The 13,362-nt window shown below is 42.5% G+C and overlaps 1 protein-coding gene across 2 annotated transcripts in view; it reads right to left on the bottom strand.

Annotated features, from left to right (window-relative positions):
• Window positions 1–13,280, bottom strand: part of LOC121933461 (probable C-mannosyltransferase DPY19L1) — a 96,081-nt gene extending 82,801 nt beyond the window's left edge. Inside the window, exons 1-2 of one of the 2 annotated variants that reach the window (XM_042473234.1) lie at window positions 13,235–13,280; window positions 575–674 (exon numbers count right to left, since the gene is read on the bottom strand). In XM_042473234.1, the coding sequence (XP_042329168.1) occupies window positions 575–616 (42 nt within the window). In that variant the 5' untranslated portion in view covers window positions 617–674; window positions 13,235–13,280. Of the gene's footprint in view, window positions 1–574; window positions 675–1,082; window positions 1,144–13,234 lie in introns of those variants that run through there. The other variant, XM_042473233.1, reaches the window with a different exon arrangement.
• Between the last annotated feature and the right edge of the window lie 82 nt (window positions 13,281–13,362).

Raw genomic sequence — 13,362 nt, 5'->3', positions numbered from 1 at the left:
CTTCTCACTCTTGCTTCCACAGAAGTCTTCACCCTTCTTCAGGATCCAGCTGGCTCTTGTAACTTCACCCAAGACACCAGACAACTCAGTAGTCTTATATAAAAGATCTACTTTATTCTACTATATACAACTCCACACTACAATACTCCTCCACAAATACTACCCACAAAATACATTGGGATTCATAGCCATTATTATAGTCATTGCAAGATACCACCCACTGGTGTCTGTTTCCACCCAGTGGGCGTGTACAACCATTTTCATTGGCTCTCTTGGTTCATCCCATAATTAATGATTTCATCATCTCACCTTGTCCACTTTAACAACTCTCAGGTGTGTTCAATTATTCACTTTGCATTTCTGTCCTTGGCATTTAGGACTTGTTAATTACATTACCTTTCACACCTGTGTGGCTTCTAATTGCTCTTGCTGAGTCACCCTGACTCTTACATACATGTTTTATTTCATTCACTGTATATCCCATGTTGCTTTTTCCTTAACAAGCACTGCTTATTTTTACTGGGAAAATTGGGACACAAATTTACAATAGTATAATTATAATTTATTATTTTACCTGAGTTAGAAGAACAAACTGAGCAAACCGCCATGGAAGCATGAAAAAAACATTAGAAACAGACAGTGCGATCAGGCTTCCTCTATTAACATTCTGAGTCCTTGGGGAAAAGAATAAACGAACAGTAAATTCAACAGTAATGAGGCTGCTCATTTATACAAAGAGCATTAAAGAATCAAATGTTCCACATTAAATTTTCACTTAAAACAGTGACAGCTATTTTTAAAAAAATAATAATGAAGCTTTGGATAAATCTCATTAATTAAGTGAATCATCACTGGCACAGAAAATCAAAACTGGACTATAAATTAGAAATGTATATATAATAATTAATAATACAGATTGAGGTGGGTTACAAAGCACAAAAATAACAATAAAATACATAATACAGTAAAAACCAGCTCTAGATAATCCCCCTACCCCAATCCCTTCTCCACCTTAAAAAGAGGATAAAATAAAACAACAACAATATAAAATATTAATTAAAATTAGATCAGATTAAACCTACTAGAGACGAGACATTTTCTTGGGGCAGACAGGAGCAATCAATATCAGTGGAGGGGAGGCTAATCTGGAAAGGCCTGCCAGAAGAGATCCATCTTGACAGGCTTCTTAAAGGCTTCAAGAGTGGTAATTTGACGGATCTCCTCCAGCAGGTTGTTCCATAGCCTAGGAAATATGGCAGATGAGAAGACCCTCTGGGTTACCACAGCCAGCCTAGTCTTCCTCGGCTGTAGCAAGTTCTTCCCATAGGACCTGAGTGTGCAAGGCGGATTGTATGAAGGATTTCCTGTGGGGCTTTAAAGGTTATAACCAAAATCTTGTACCGGTCCAGAAACTATTGGCAGCTAATGAAGACATTTTATAGAGTTAACACTAAATTTACCAATGACTAGTCTGGCTGCCATATTTTGCACCAATTGGAGTTTCTGAACTTGGCACAAGGGTAGCCCCATGTAGAGTGCATTGCAGAAGTCAAGTCGAGAGATTGCCAGTGCATGTACAGTGCGCCCGCGTCATATGCAGGCGCCTCTTATGCGGCTTCCAACATATGCTGGAAGCCGCGTTGAAGGAGTGGTGCCACATGCCGGAAGAAGCAACGGTGCATGTGACCGTGGCTCGCGCACAAGCCCCATTCACTTGAATGGGGCTTGAGCATCCATGTTTTTTCCCTTACATGGGGGAGTCTGGAACAGATCCCCCACGTAAAGGGAGGGTGTACTGTACCACCGTTTCTAGGTGCCCTGGCTCCAGAAAGGGGTGCAGCTGGCATATCAGTCGAAGTTGATAGCAGGCACTCCGGGTCATCACATCTATCTGTGCTGACAAGTGGAGTGACGGGTCCAGGAGTACTCCCAGGCTGCGGACACACTTAGGGGAAGTGTGACCCCATCCAGAACTGGTTGACATATCTCCGTTCCCAGATTAGGGGTCCCTATAGCGAGTACCTCTATCTTGTCAAGATTCAGTTTAAGTCTGTTTTTCCTCATGCAGTCTATTACCACCTTAAGACATTCATTCAGAGGTGAGATGCCATCCTTAGTCACTGCAGCAGTCCGAGACATGGAGAAACATATTTAGGTGTCATCAGCATACTGATAACACCCCGCCCCAGTTCCAGATTATCTCACCCAGCGCCTTCATGTAAATATTGAATAGCATTGGAGACAGAATGGTGCCCTGAGGGACACCAGATTTTAACTCCCTTTTAGAAGAGCAACTGCCTCCAAGCATCATCATCTGGAATCTGCAGTACAGTCCCCGATTCCTAAATCTCCCAAGAGTTCCAGAAGGATACCATGGTCAATGGTATCAAAGGCCGCTGAGAGGTCCAAAAGTACCAACACTTCCCTTGTCGATGCCCAGACAAAGATCATTGACTAAGGCGACCATAGCAGTCTCAACTCCATATCTTGTCCTAAAGCCGGTTTGAAATGGATCTAGATGATCCGTTTCCTCCAAGACTGCTTCGAGTTGAATGGCCACAGCCGTCTCAATCACTTTGCTCAGGAATGGTAAAAGAGGGATCAGCCTGTATTTATTTTTTTCCAGGAGGTCTAGGGAGGACTTTTTCAGCAGAGGTTTTACCACTGCCTCTTTTAAGATAGATAAAAAATGGGCCTCCCTAAAAGATGCATTAATTATAGGGCTTAAAAGCATCTTAGTTGTTTCTCTCTCCTGGACGGTCAGTCATGAAGGGCAAGGATCGAAAGGGCATGTAGTCTTTTTCCTACTCCCAAGAAGCTTGTCCACATCATCGGTACTCACAGACTTAAATTGATCCAGTATAACATTGATCACGGAGCTGCTGGACACCTCTCCTGTTGCTTCTGCAGCAATGCTGGTGTCTAAGTCAGCTCTTATCTGAGAGATTTTATCTGCAAAGTGGTTGTTTAATATATCACAGCAGGCTATAGTTGGTTCTAATAAAGGGTTCTGGGTGGTGGGCATCTACATTAGTTCCCTTACCACGCTGAATAGCTCTGCTGGATGAGAATACATGCAGAGGAGAAAGATTTCTTCACTCCACCTATTGTCACTCCATAGGAATCAAGAAAATCCCTATGGCACGTCTTGTCAGATAAGAGTCGAGTTTTTCACCAGCAGCACTCTAGTCACTGTCCAGCCGACTTTAGTATTCTAGTATATTCTGTGTAACAAAGTTTGTGGTTTGAAGCAAACTGGAAAGGACACTTGGGAGCGATTGTATCTATTGCCCTGGAGAAATTACTATTCCAGGAATCAACCGTGTCTGCGACAGAATCACTGGCATTACCGACCATTAAACCCTCTAGGGCTTTCTGGAACCAAACATCAGCCTTCAAGGGCGGACCATTCTAATGGGTCCTCCACCCCTGACGGGGAGGATAGTGGCCTTCAGTCCAACCAATAGTGTCATTCAAAGAGGCCCACTGAGTTAGCAGAAGAAAACATCCTGATGATCTGTTTACTATAGTCACTTCTGATTGTCTTTTACTATTTTTAAAAGAAATACCCAGGATTGCCCTGAATACACCAGTACTCTAATTTAGATTGAAAGAAGAGACAAATGAGCAACTTCAGGAAGGTCCTCTATACAGATAAACCTGATACTGAGCCACATCTGATGCTGATATTCTTCTGTACCACCCCCAGTCAAGTCGGAGGGAGGATGGTAGCAATGGGAAAATATTAAAAATAAAATGTATTGGTTCCATGGCATGTATACTTTAAATTTTTTTTGAAAACCCTTGAAAGTAGCAGAGCAGCTATTGCCATTATATGACCCCTGAAAATTAAGGAATACTAGCATGCATATAATATCTCCACTGATCCCCACTGATGGCCATGATTTCAGCCTATTCGATCCATTTTTCTTTCTGCTCTGCTTTCATGGATGGATATGCTCACAAGAGCGCTATGTCAGCACATCAGTATTAATAAAAAATATAGGTGTACCTTTCAGTACAAAAAAAACTGTTGACATAGTAGTAATATACCACTTTATTGTATACATTAATAGCCTATTATAATGATTTTGCTTTACCTAGTAATATTTAACTGATGAAAACAATAGACACTACCTGAGAATGTAAGTCAGTAATAGCATCTGAATCACAAGGAATGGATACGAGAAGCTTTCACGAAGAGGAGGAGTCCACATCACACGTGTACTCTAAAAATAAGAACTTGGTTAATTCACAGTATGTTCCAATATTAACTTTTTTCCTTCTTCAAAACATTGTATTTCAAATTAAGTTGGCAGACAATAGCACTGAATAGTACTGAACAGTACTGAAAACTATATGCCCCCTCACACGTACTGAGCATGCCTAGTCCTGCCAATCTAGCTCCACCTTAAGTTCAAGTCCACAGCAAAAAATCAGCAGGGACCTGACTGAGAGAAGGTAGGGCGGGTTTGTGTGAGGGCACAGATGACCACTCGAAGAAACACAGTTAGACGTAAGCAACCTGTCCTTCTTCGTGGTCTCTGTGCCTCACACAATAAGATGACCACAAAGCTTACCTGTGGCAGGTGGGAAGGTCAGTGCAAGAAAGAAGACAGGACAGTACGCCCCAAACTGGCATCTCCACGGGACCTGGAATCCAGCTGGTAGTGCCAAAAAATCATGGATGGTTGAGATCACGTAGCTGCCTTACAAACATCAGGCAGAGGGACACCTCTGAGGAAGGCAGCAGAAGAGGCAACAGCCTTGATGGAGTGAGGGTGAACACCAGCAGGAAGAGGGCATTTAGCCAGTTCGTAGGCCAGAGAAATAGTCTGGGCAATCCAGGTGGAAAAACATTGTGAAGAAACAGGGTGGTCTTTTCATAAATATTGGGAAGCACAAGTTCTTGGGCCAGGTGAAATGAGGATACCACTTTGGTCAGAAAGGAAATATCTGGCCTAAGAATGACTTTATTCTTGTGAAAAACTAAAAAGGTCTCATCAGTTCAGAAGATCTCCTGGCTGACGTGATTGCCACAAGAAATGCCGCTTTCAGAGTGAGCAATCACAGAGAGGCCAATCCCAAGGGTTCAAAAGGAGGCCGGGTAAGTTGTGTGAACACTAGGGAGAGCGACCATGTGGGGGCCTATGGAGTCAGAGGCCTTTGAAGAAGCGTTTCAAGGTAGGAGACGTGAACAGCTGGGCAGAGGGCAAGCCAGAGGGCTGGTTGGCCACAATCACCGAAAGGTAGATCTCAAGGGATGAGAAAGACAAGCCTTGGTCCCAAAGGTGTAAAAGAAAATCTAGGGCCATGGAAAGTTGGACAGGTGATGTCAACTCGGCTCTGTTCTGGGCAAATGTACAGAAGTGTTTCCATTTGTAGGAGTATGAATGCTTAGTGGAATCTTTTCTGGAAGATCTTCTCTCTCCCTACATCCCTATTCGCACTCTCCGCTCTGGTAGCCAAAGTCTCCTCTCTCAACCCAGGATTTTCTCTGCCTCGTCCCGGATCCATCCCTTCTCTCTTGCTGCCCCTCATTCCTGGAACTTTCTTCCTCTGCATGCACGGCTCATCACTTCCCTAACCAGTTTTCAGGGAATTTGTGATTGTCATCTGGATGTCTGATAACATTTGATGTGATTTGCTTTTATATCTGATGGGGTTTTTTTTATTTGTATTTTTTTCCTACATTGTAATTTTATCTGTTCCTCTAACTAATTGTTATTACTTTTAGAGTGTATGCCTCGGGCAGGCTTTTATATATTTCTTAATTTTACTGATTTTGTACAGCGCTGTGTATAATTACAGCGCTTTAGAAATAAAGTTTAATAATAATAATAAGCTGGCAGGACCCTGAGGAGTTCAGGAGAGGTCAAGGGTGTAGCGGGCTCCCCAGCTCATTAGGGAAGCATCGGTGGTGACCATCTTGGAAGGTTCAGGAGGTTGAAAAGGCATTCCCCTGAGAACATTGCTGAGGTGGAGCCACTACTGAAGGGAGTCTCAAACATGTTGAGGGAGGGTCAGCCTTTTGGATTGACAGTCGTAGAGGTGATTGAAAGAGGAGAGTAACCACTCTTGAAGTGGTTTGAACTTTAGGCTTGCTAGGTAGGTGACAACCATAGTGGAGACCATGAGGCATTGGAGGCATTAGATGTTGCTTGCTGTGGGACGGTGTGAAGAAAAGACAGAGTGGAGATGGGACCAGAGAGTGGCTGCTCTCCTGGTGGGCAAACAAGCATGAGTCAGTATGTGAGAAATAGATAGTTGTGCGAGTGAAAAGTGGCACTAGAAGACTGAACAAAATGGTGATTCGCAATGCATGATATGGGGGTTACCTGGCAAGCAAAGCGAAAATTTTGAATCTGCTGACGAGGTGATGGTGCATCTATGAAAAACAGGATGTAGCTGCCAAGTGTTATCTACAAGGAAAGGACATTCAGTCTAAGATTTTGTAAAGAACAGCAATAAGTTAGAAAATGTTTGGACATGGACTGATAAGAGGAGGAATGCAGAGAACTAATCAATTCAAGAAATTTCTGTCCGAAGGCCAAAGGGTGGTGGACGTTGGAAGTGGAGAAGCTGAAAGCCTTAAAAGAGAGACCTTTCCAAACCAGAGGTGTGATCCTGAATCCGCGGCAACAGGACTCCCACCGGCTTCATGAAGATGACTGATCAACGGCTTCAGTGAAGTGCCACTTTTGTGTGTGAGTATATGTGTGTGAGAGAGAGAGCTCTCTTGATGCTTGAATAACTATTGTGTCTTTATATTTCAATAAATGTTACATGCATAGTGTCTAAAACCAAATTTGGTGTCTCAAGAGTCTGTATGAGCCCTGCTGGGAGAGTCTACTAAAAGGGGAATTTTCATTACTCAGGTCAAACAGGTTGCCTGTATCAATTTGGACATAACAATTATTGAGGCTAGAGATGAACTGATGTAATCTATCACCTTCACTGGTTCCAGGATAGATTTGGAGGGGTTAACAGTGAGACCCAATTCTGTTAGAAGAGAGAGAGAGAGAGAGTGGTATGTATGTCCTGGAAAAGTTGCGTGCAGGAGGACATCAGCAGCCAATCGTCTAGATAGGGAAAAATCTTTATCCCTTGGAGACGAAGATGAGATACCACCGCTGCCACACATTTTGCAGATACACGGGGGGCAGTAGAGAGGCCGAAGGGAAGGACGGTATATTGAAAGAGATTGTCGTCGACAGCGAAGCATAGAAACTTCCAGTGATGAGTCTTGATGGCAATATGAAAATAGGCATATTTTTAATCTATACATGCGAACCAATGTCCATGATGGAGAAAGGGGAGGATGGATTGGAGTGTTACTATATTGAATTTGCGGAGTTCAATGTAGAATTTTATGCCCCTCAGGTTGAGGATAAGGTGAAGGCCTCCGTCCCTTTTGAGTACAGTGAAGTACTGGGAGAAATAGCAACTGGGTGGTATCCTTTGAATGGTACCTTTGTCAAGAAGGGAAGAGATTTCTTCTTGAACAGCAGGTGAAGATGGAGTGGAACAAAAAACGCCTAGAGGTGGGGTACTGGAGAACTCTATGGTGTAGCCCAAATGAATGATGGTGAGTATCCAGGTGTCTGTTGTGATTTGATGCCAATAGTTGTAGAAGCGTCAGAGTCTGGGCAAGTGAGATGGAAAGAGAAGAGGGGATGGTGGTGTCGTCTCGGAGAACTTGTCAAAAATGAGATTTGGTGTAAGAGGACTTTTTAGAGGATTGTTGTTGCTGTTGTTGAGGGTAATGTTGTTTATAGGGCCTCCAAAAAGATTGTTGAGAGGAGCCCCTATATTAGGAAGATGGTCCGGAACAGAATTTAGAGTATTGAGCAGGGGTGGATCTAGAGCACCATTGCTGTCTCTTGTATTGTTGTTTTTAACCTGTGACCCTGAGGCGTTTACCTGTAAGGTGTGCCTTGGCCAGAGTGTCTAGAGAGTCATCAGTTTTCGATGCAAATAGACCTTCACCCTCAAAGGAGTGGAAGATCTTCAATTTGTTTCTTGGCATCATCAGTAAGGTCCATGGACCTCAGCCAGACATTGCGGCGAAGGGCTACATCAGCCGAGATAACCTTAGCTGCACAGTCAATGGAGTGTCTCGCTGAGTGGATTTGCAAGTTCACCAGCGAGAGAGCTTCTGTATAGAAGTCCAGAGCCGCTGATCTTTGTTCTTCAGGCAAATGGGGGATAAAAGCAACCATTTTGGTCCAGAGGAACTTCTGGTAAGCACCCATACAGGCTTGGAGGTTACCAACCTTGGCTGAGAGTGCAGCTGATGAGTAGAAGCGATGACCAAAGATGTCAAGACGTCTACCTTCCTTGCCCACTGGAGCTAGATGTGTCTTATCAGAGGATTTGGAAGTAGATTCAACCACCAGGGAATTAGGTGTCAGGGGGGTATGGAGCTGTGTTTCGTTGGACTCTGAACATGCCTTCCAACTTTTTAGAGGCAGGAGGTACAGATGCATCGGTGTTATTATTGATGTCAATATTTGGATCTGGGCCACCGGTGTCATCTGAAGAGGAGGACTTGGAGGTCAAGAAGCCGTAGTAGTACCAGGTGGAGGGGAGGGAGGTCTGGAGAAGTTACCGTCCATCTGCCTAGGAAAGCAGGATGGGGAACAAGGTCAGTTGTGAGAGGGGAAAACCAAGCGGAACTCCCTGTAGTAGTAACGATCTCTGTACGATGGAGAATAAGACCTGTAAGAGGGAGGTCTCTCTCTCTCTCTCCAGTATTCCTAAGCATGATGACTTGCGATGTAGGAGGCTTTAGAATATGGAGAATCCTGGAAATAGGGTCTCAAAAACTCTTGAGAGGGCTTCACACAGTCTTCAGACGAAGCCAGGGCCCTGTGGGATCAAGCTGGAGAGGCGTCATGATGTTGAGAAGGAGGTGACATAGAAAGTCTATGGGCCCTCGGTGGCGAGGCAAACAGCTGTGTTGGTACCGAGGTTGGGACCGATGTGAGCAGAGTGACTACTATTGGCATGGATGGCATGAGTGTCAATGTCAGGGGCAGAGATACACTCAACGATGCGGGATCAAAGCTTCCGTTGCTGAGTCTAAAACAGTGACCGATGTTGGAGCTTGTACAGCTGGTGACGGTGTCAAGGCCAGCATCAAGAAAGCCATAGTTGATTGCAAGTCAGCTGCTGCAGTAGAGGCTGGAGTCGGTATCGACATGGTTGTCAAGGCCGATGGAGAGTTAGGGGGAGCTGAGGTTGTGGCCTTATGCTTTTTCTTGGATCTCAGTGTTGTGATCCTTAGAAGGATCAAGCCACTTTTAGGCTTTCTGGGGCTGTTGTGCCTGAAGGCAGAGGGAGCCACTTGTAGTGATGCAGACCGAGCTGCAGATGGTGACTGCAACATCGGCAGGTTGACTAGCTAGGTCAATGCCGATGAGCTCGATGTTGGAGGCAGAGATTCAAAGATCTTCATTGTCGGGGGTGTCGAGTTCAATGCTGATGTCAAAGATTTCAGTTTCGAAATCCTCAGTAACTTGGAGACCGGAATCGAAGTTAGAGGTTCAGCCTGGGAACAGGATTTAGTTGCAACAGAAAGAGAATGTTCTCAACAGAAAAAAAAATTGGCTTTTGGGCTCTATTACGAAGTGTTGCACTAGTAAAAGAGCAGCAAAATTGGCAATGGCCTGGAATATGCCCTTCACCTAAACAATAAACACATAAAGAATGCCCGTTGGTGAGGGCAACTTTGCAACCGCACCCAATGCAGAGCTTAAACAAGGTTCTGGAGATCATAAGAGGCCTAAGAGTGAGGAGCCCATCCGGGCTAAAAAAAAGTGGGAAATGTTGTCGCTCAAAGCAGTGCTTCGGCAATGCTCAAGAAAAAAAATTCAGGAAAGAAAAACAAAGAAAAAACAAAAATGAAAGTAATGTATCAACACGTGGAGGAACTAGTTCAGGAGCTACCAAAAGGAGATGTCTCTCTTGCAGCTGATGAAAGAGAACTGAAGGCGCAGCTAAATTGGTGGGCATGCTCAGTATGTGCAAGGGGGCAGGGCTCCCACCAATCTGCTCAGCTTTTCAGCTTCCAAATGGAATCTCTGCGTAGGCGCAAAATCCTATTGTGTGAGGCATAGAGACCATGAAGAAGAAACTATGCTTCTATTAATGAAGGCTATAATAGCATTTGCCTTCTTTTCTGCAGCATCATACTGCTGGCTCATGTTCAACTTATGATCCAACAATAATCCCAATATCCTTTTCACATGTACTACTGTTGACCATGTATTCCCCATCCTATACCTATGCATTTGGTTTTTGTAGGTTAACTGCAGAATTTTGCCTTTATCTATACTGAATTTCATTTCAATAATTTCTACCCAATTTTCTAGTCTATCTAGGTACTTCTGAATTCTGTTCCTATCTTCCAAGGTATTAGCGACTCCTCCCAATTTTGTGTTATTTGCAAACTTGATAAGGACACCTGCTACCCCATCAGCTAAATCATTGATAAAAATGTTAGAAGAGCAGCGGACCTATCATAGAACCCTGAGACACTCCACTTGAGACCTCTTTGAAGACTGAAGGGCAGCCACTGATGACAGTTCTTTGAATACATTTTCCCAGCCAATTACAGATCCATTTGACATTGTTCAATTAATTAGTTTGCTAATCAAAATGTATAGAGGATCTTATCAAATGCTTTGTGAAATCCAGAGAAATGACATTCACAGCACTCCCATATCTACTAAACCAGTGACCTGATTGAAAAAGGATGCAAGATTAGTCTGGCAGGATCTGATATTGACAAACCCGTCCTGGCTCCGGCTGATCTTTGTGTGATCATCAAGATACTTGCAGACAGACTCCTGTATAATCTATTCTAATATTTTTCCTAGTATTAAAGTCAGACTGATTGGTCTGCAGTTCCCCATATTTTCTTTCTTTTTCTTTTTCTTTTTCTTTTTTCTTTTTTACTTTTTCTTTTTTGGCCTTTTTTAAAAGGAGGACAATGTTTTTCCTATCCTTTGGCACCTCACCTGTTTGCCAAGATTTTTCTTTTTTATTAATTAATATTTTATTGATTAAAATACAAACATACAAACAAAGCATTACACAAAAAAAAGAAAAAAAAAACAAAGACAAAATATCAAAACAATAACACCACCGAACCACATTAAACAAAAACAGCTTACATTTAAAATCCCTTCCCTTCCTTCAAATTAAAGACATATGTCGTTTGTGTACTTTCTTCATTCTTCCTATCTTTGTTGCAGATTATTGTGAGCTACCCCTTCAATGTTATTAATATTGTGTTAATTGTATCCATTACAATTATAAGTTGTGGCATTATGTAACATTCAGCTAACAGATACAAATTTGTCTGTCCCCTATGAATATATATTTTTCCTGTATTCTATCAACTCCATTTTCTATTGTACACTTCATATTACTTCGTGTTTCTTTTTCCTTTGTGCACTATCAGTCATCATTTTATTTTCCAAACTTGACTCATTATAGAGCATTGTAAAGAGCAAATAAAGAAAGCACAGAAGTAAAGAATAGAAAAGAATTATAGATAAAAATTTAGTACGGGATAAGATTGTTAAATATTAATGGCGTGCTTAATGTATATAATAAGACTAGTCAAGTTTGCCAAGATTTTTCAAATATGATGGCAAGTGTGGTTCAGAGAGTACATCAGCAAATTCCTTCAATACTCTGGGATGCAGTTCATCTGGCCCTGTAGCTTTGACCTTGTTTAGGTTAGCTAGGTAATTCCTAACTCTCTATCAATTTGCAATCCCTTGCCAAGGTATCTGCTTCTGCATGGAAACACACCATTCTCTTTTTTGTGAAAAAGCAATGAAACAAATTAGGTGATGAGTAGTTCTGTCTTTTCATCATACTTTGTTAGCATTTTGCCATCCTTGTTATACAGTGGACACACTATCTCCTTGGTCATACTTTTGCCTCAAATGTATCTGGGAGGAAAACACTTTTGTTGCTCCTCGCTTGCCTAGCCGATTTCAGCTCATTCTAAGCTTTAGCTTTCCTTATACTCTTCCTGCAAGCTTGGGCTACACAGCTATACTCTTCCTTGGTGATTCCATTCTGTGTAGATACTTCTTTTTCTTTTCTTTTCCTCCTGGAGTTTGCTGTGCAGCCACATTGGCTTTTCAGATGTTACCCAATTTTTTTTTCCTTGGTTTGTGTGTGTGTGTGTGTGTGTGTGTGACTGCTTTTTGCAATTCCTCCTTCAGATCTCCCACCTTTTCTGGGTGTCTTTTTCCTTTATGATGTCTAGTCATGGGTTTCCACCCAATAATTCTCTGAACTTGTTAAAATCAGATTTCCTGAAATCCAAGGACTTTGACTATACTTTTTTTACCCTGTCCCACAATTCCAAATTCTAGCATTATATAGTCACTTCCCCCTAAAGCACTGACTACTTTGATTTCCGATCAAATCCAAGGTTGCTGATTCCCTTGTTCCTCCCTTATCCTTTTGAAATAAGACCCAGAACAACATCCGTCTTGTGAGTAGGATAGCAATGTTCAGCTAGTCACTCTGTCTTGTGTTTATTCTAACTTCAGCTGAATATGACTTAGCCTGTTCTTGTAACTTTGTTGCTGTTGTTATGAGCCTTCAAGTAGTTTCTGACTTATGGTGACCCTAAGGCAAACTAATCATGGGGTTTTCTTGGCAAGGTTTCAGAAGAGGTTTGCCATTGCCTTCCCCTGAGAGCATGTGACTTGCCCAGAGTCACCCAGTGAGTTTCATGTCAAAGCTGGGAATTGAAACCTGATCTCCAGACTTGTAGTTCAACACTCAAACCACTATGTCATGCTGGCTCACTCCTAAGTAATGCTGAATTAATCTGCATTCATGCCTTCATGAGGAGTCCTGATGGTGCAGTGGTTAAATGCCTGTATTGCAGCCACTCACTCACAAACCATTAAAAGATTGTGAGTTTAATACCAGCCACGGGCTCAGGCTTCACTCAGGCTTGCATCCTTCCGAGGTTGCTAAAATGAGTACCCGGTTAGTTGGAGGCAATTAGCTTACAGTTGTAAATGACTTAGAGACTGCTTAGGCAGTATGAAGTGGTATATAAGTGAAGCTGCTATTGCTATGTACAGGATAGCTTTTTGCATCAACTGTACTTCAAATGCCATCAACATTAGTTTTTAATGCAAATTATCTGACTTCATATTACATGTCAGGTTTTTAATTGTGATTTACTTACCTCACTGTGATTGAAAAAGAAGCAAGCCACTGTAAGAAGACCTCCAGATCTGTGCCCACTGCAATGGGAAAGAGAAAAAAGGTTTGGTAATTTATCTTACAACCTTTAGAGATAGCAATCTTTAGAGA

The sequence above is a fragment of the Sceloporus undulatus genome, chromosome 6, assembly GCF_019175285.1.
Source record: "Sceloporus undulatus isolate JIND9_A2432 ecotype Alabama chromosome 6, SceUnd_v1.1, whole genome shotgun sequence".
Lineage (NCBI taxonomy): Eukaryota > Metazoa > Chordata > Lepidosauria > Squamata > Phrynosomatidae > Sceloporus > Sceloporus undulatus.
Note: the sequence above shows the minus strand (reverse complement) of the source record. Positions and strands in the feature narration are given on the sequence as shown.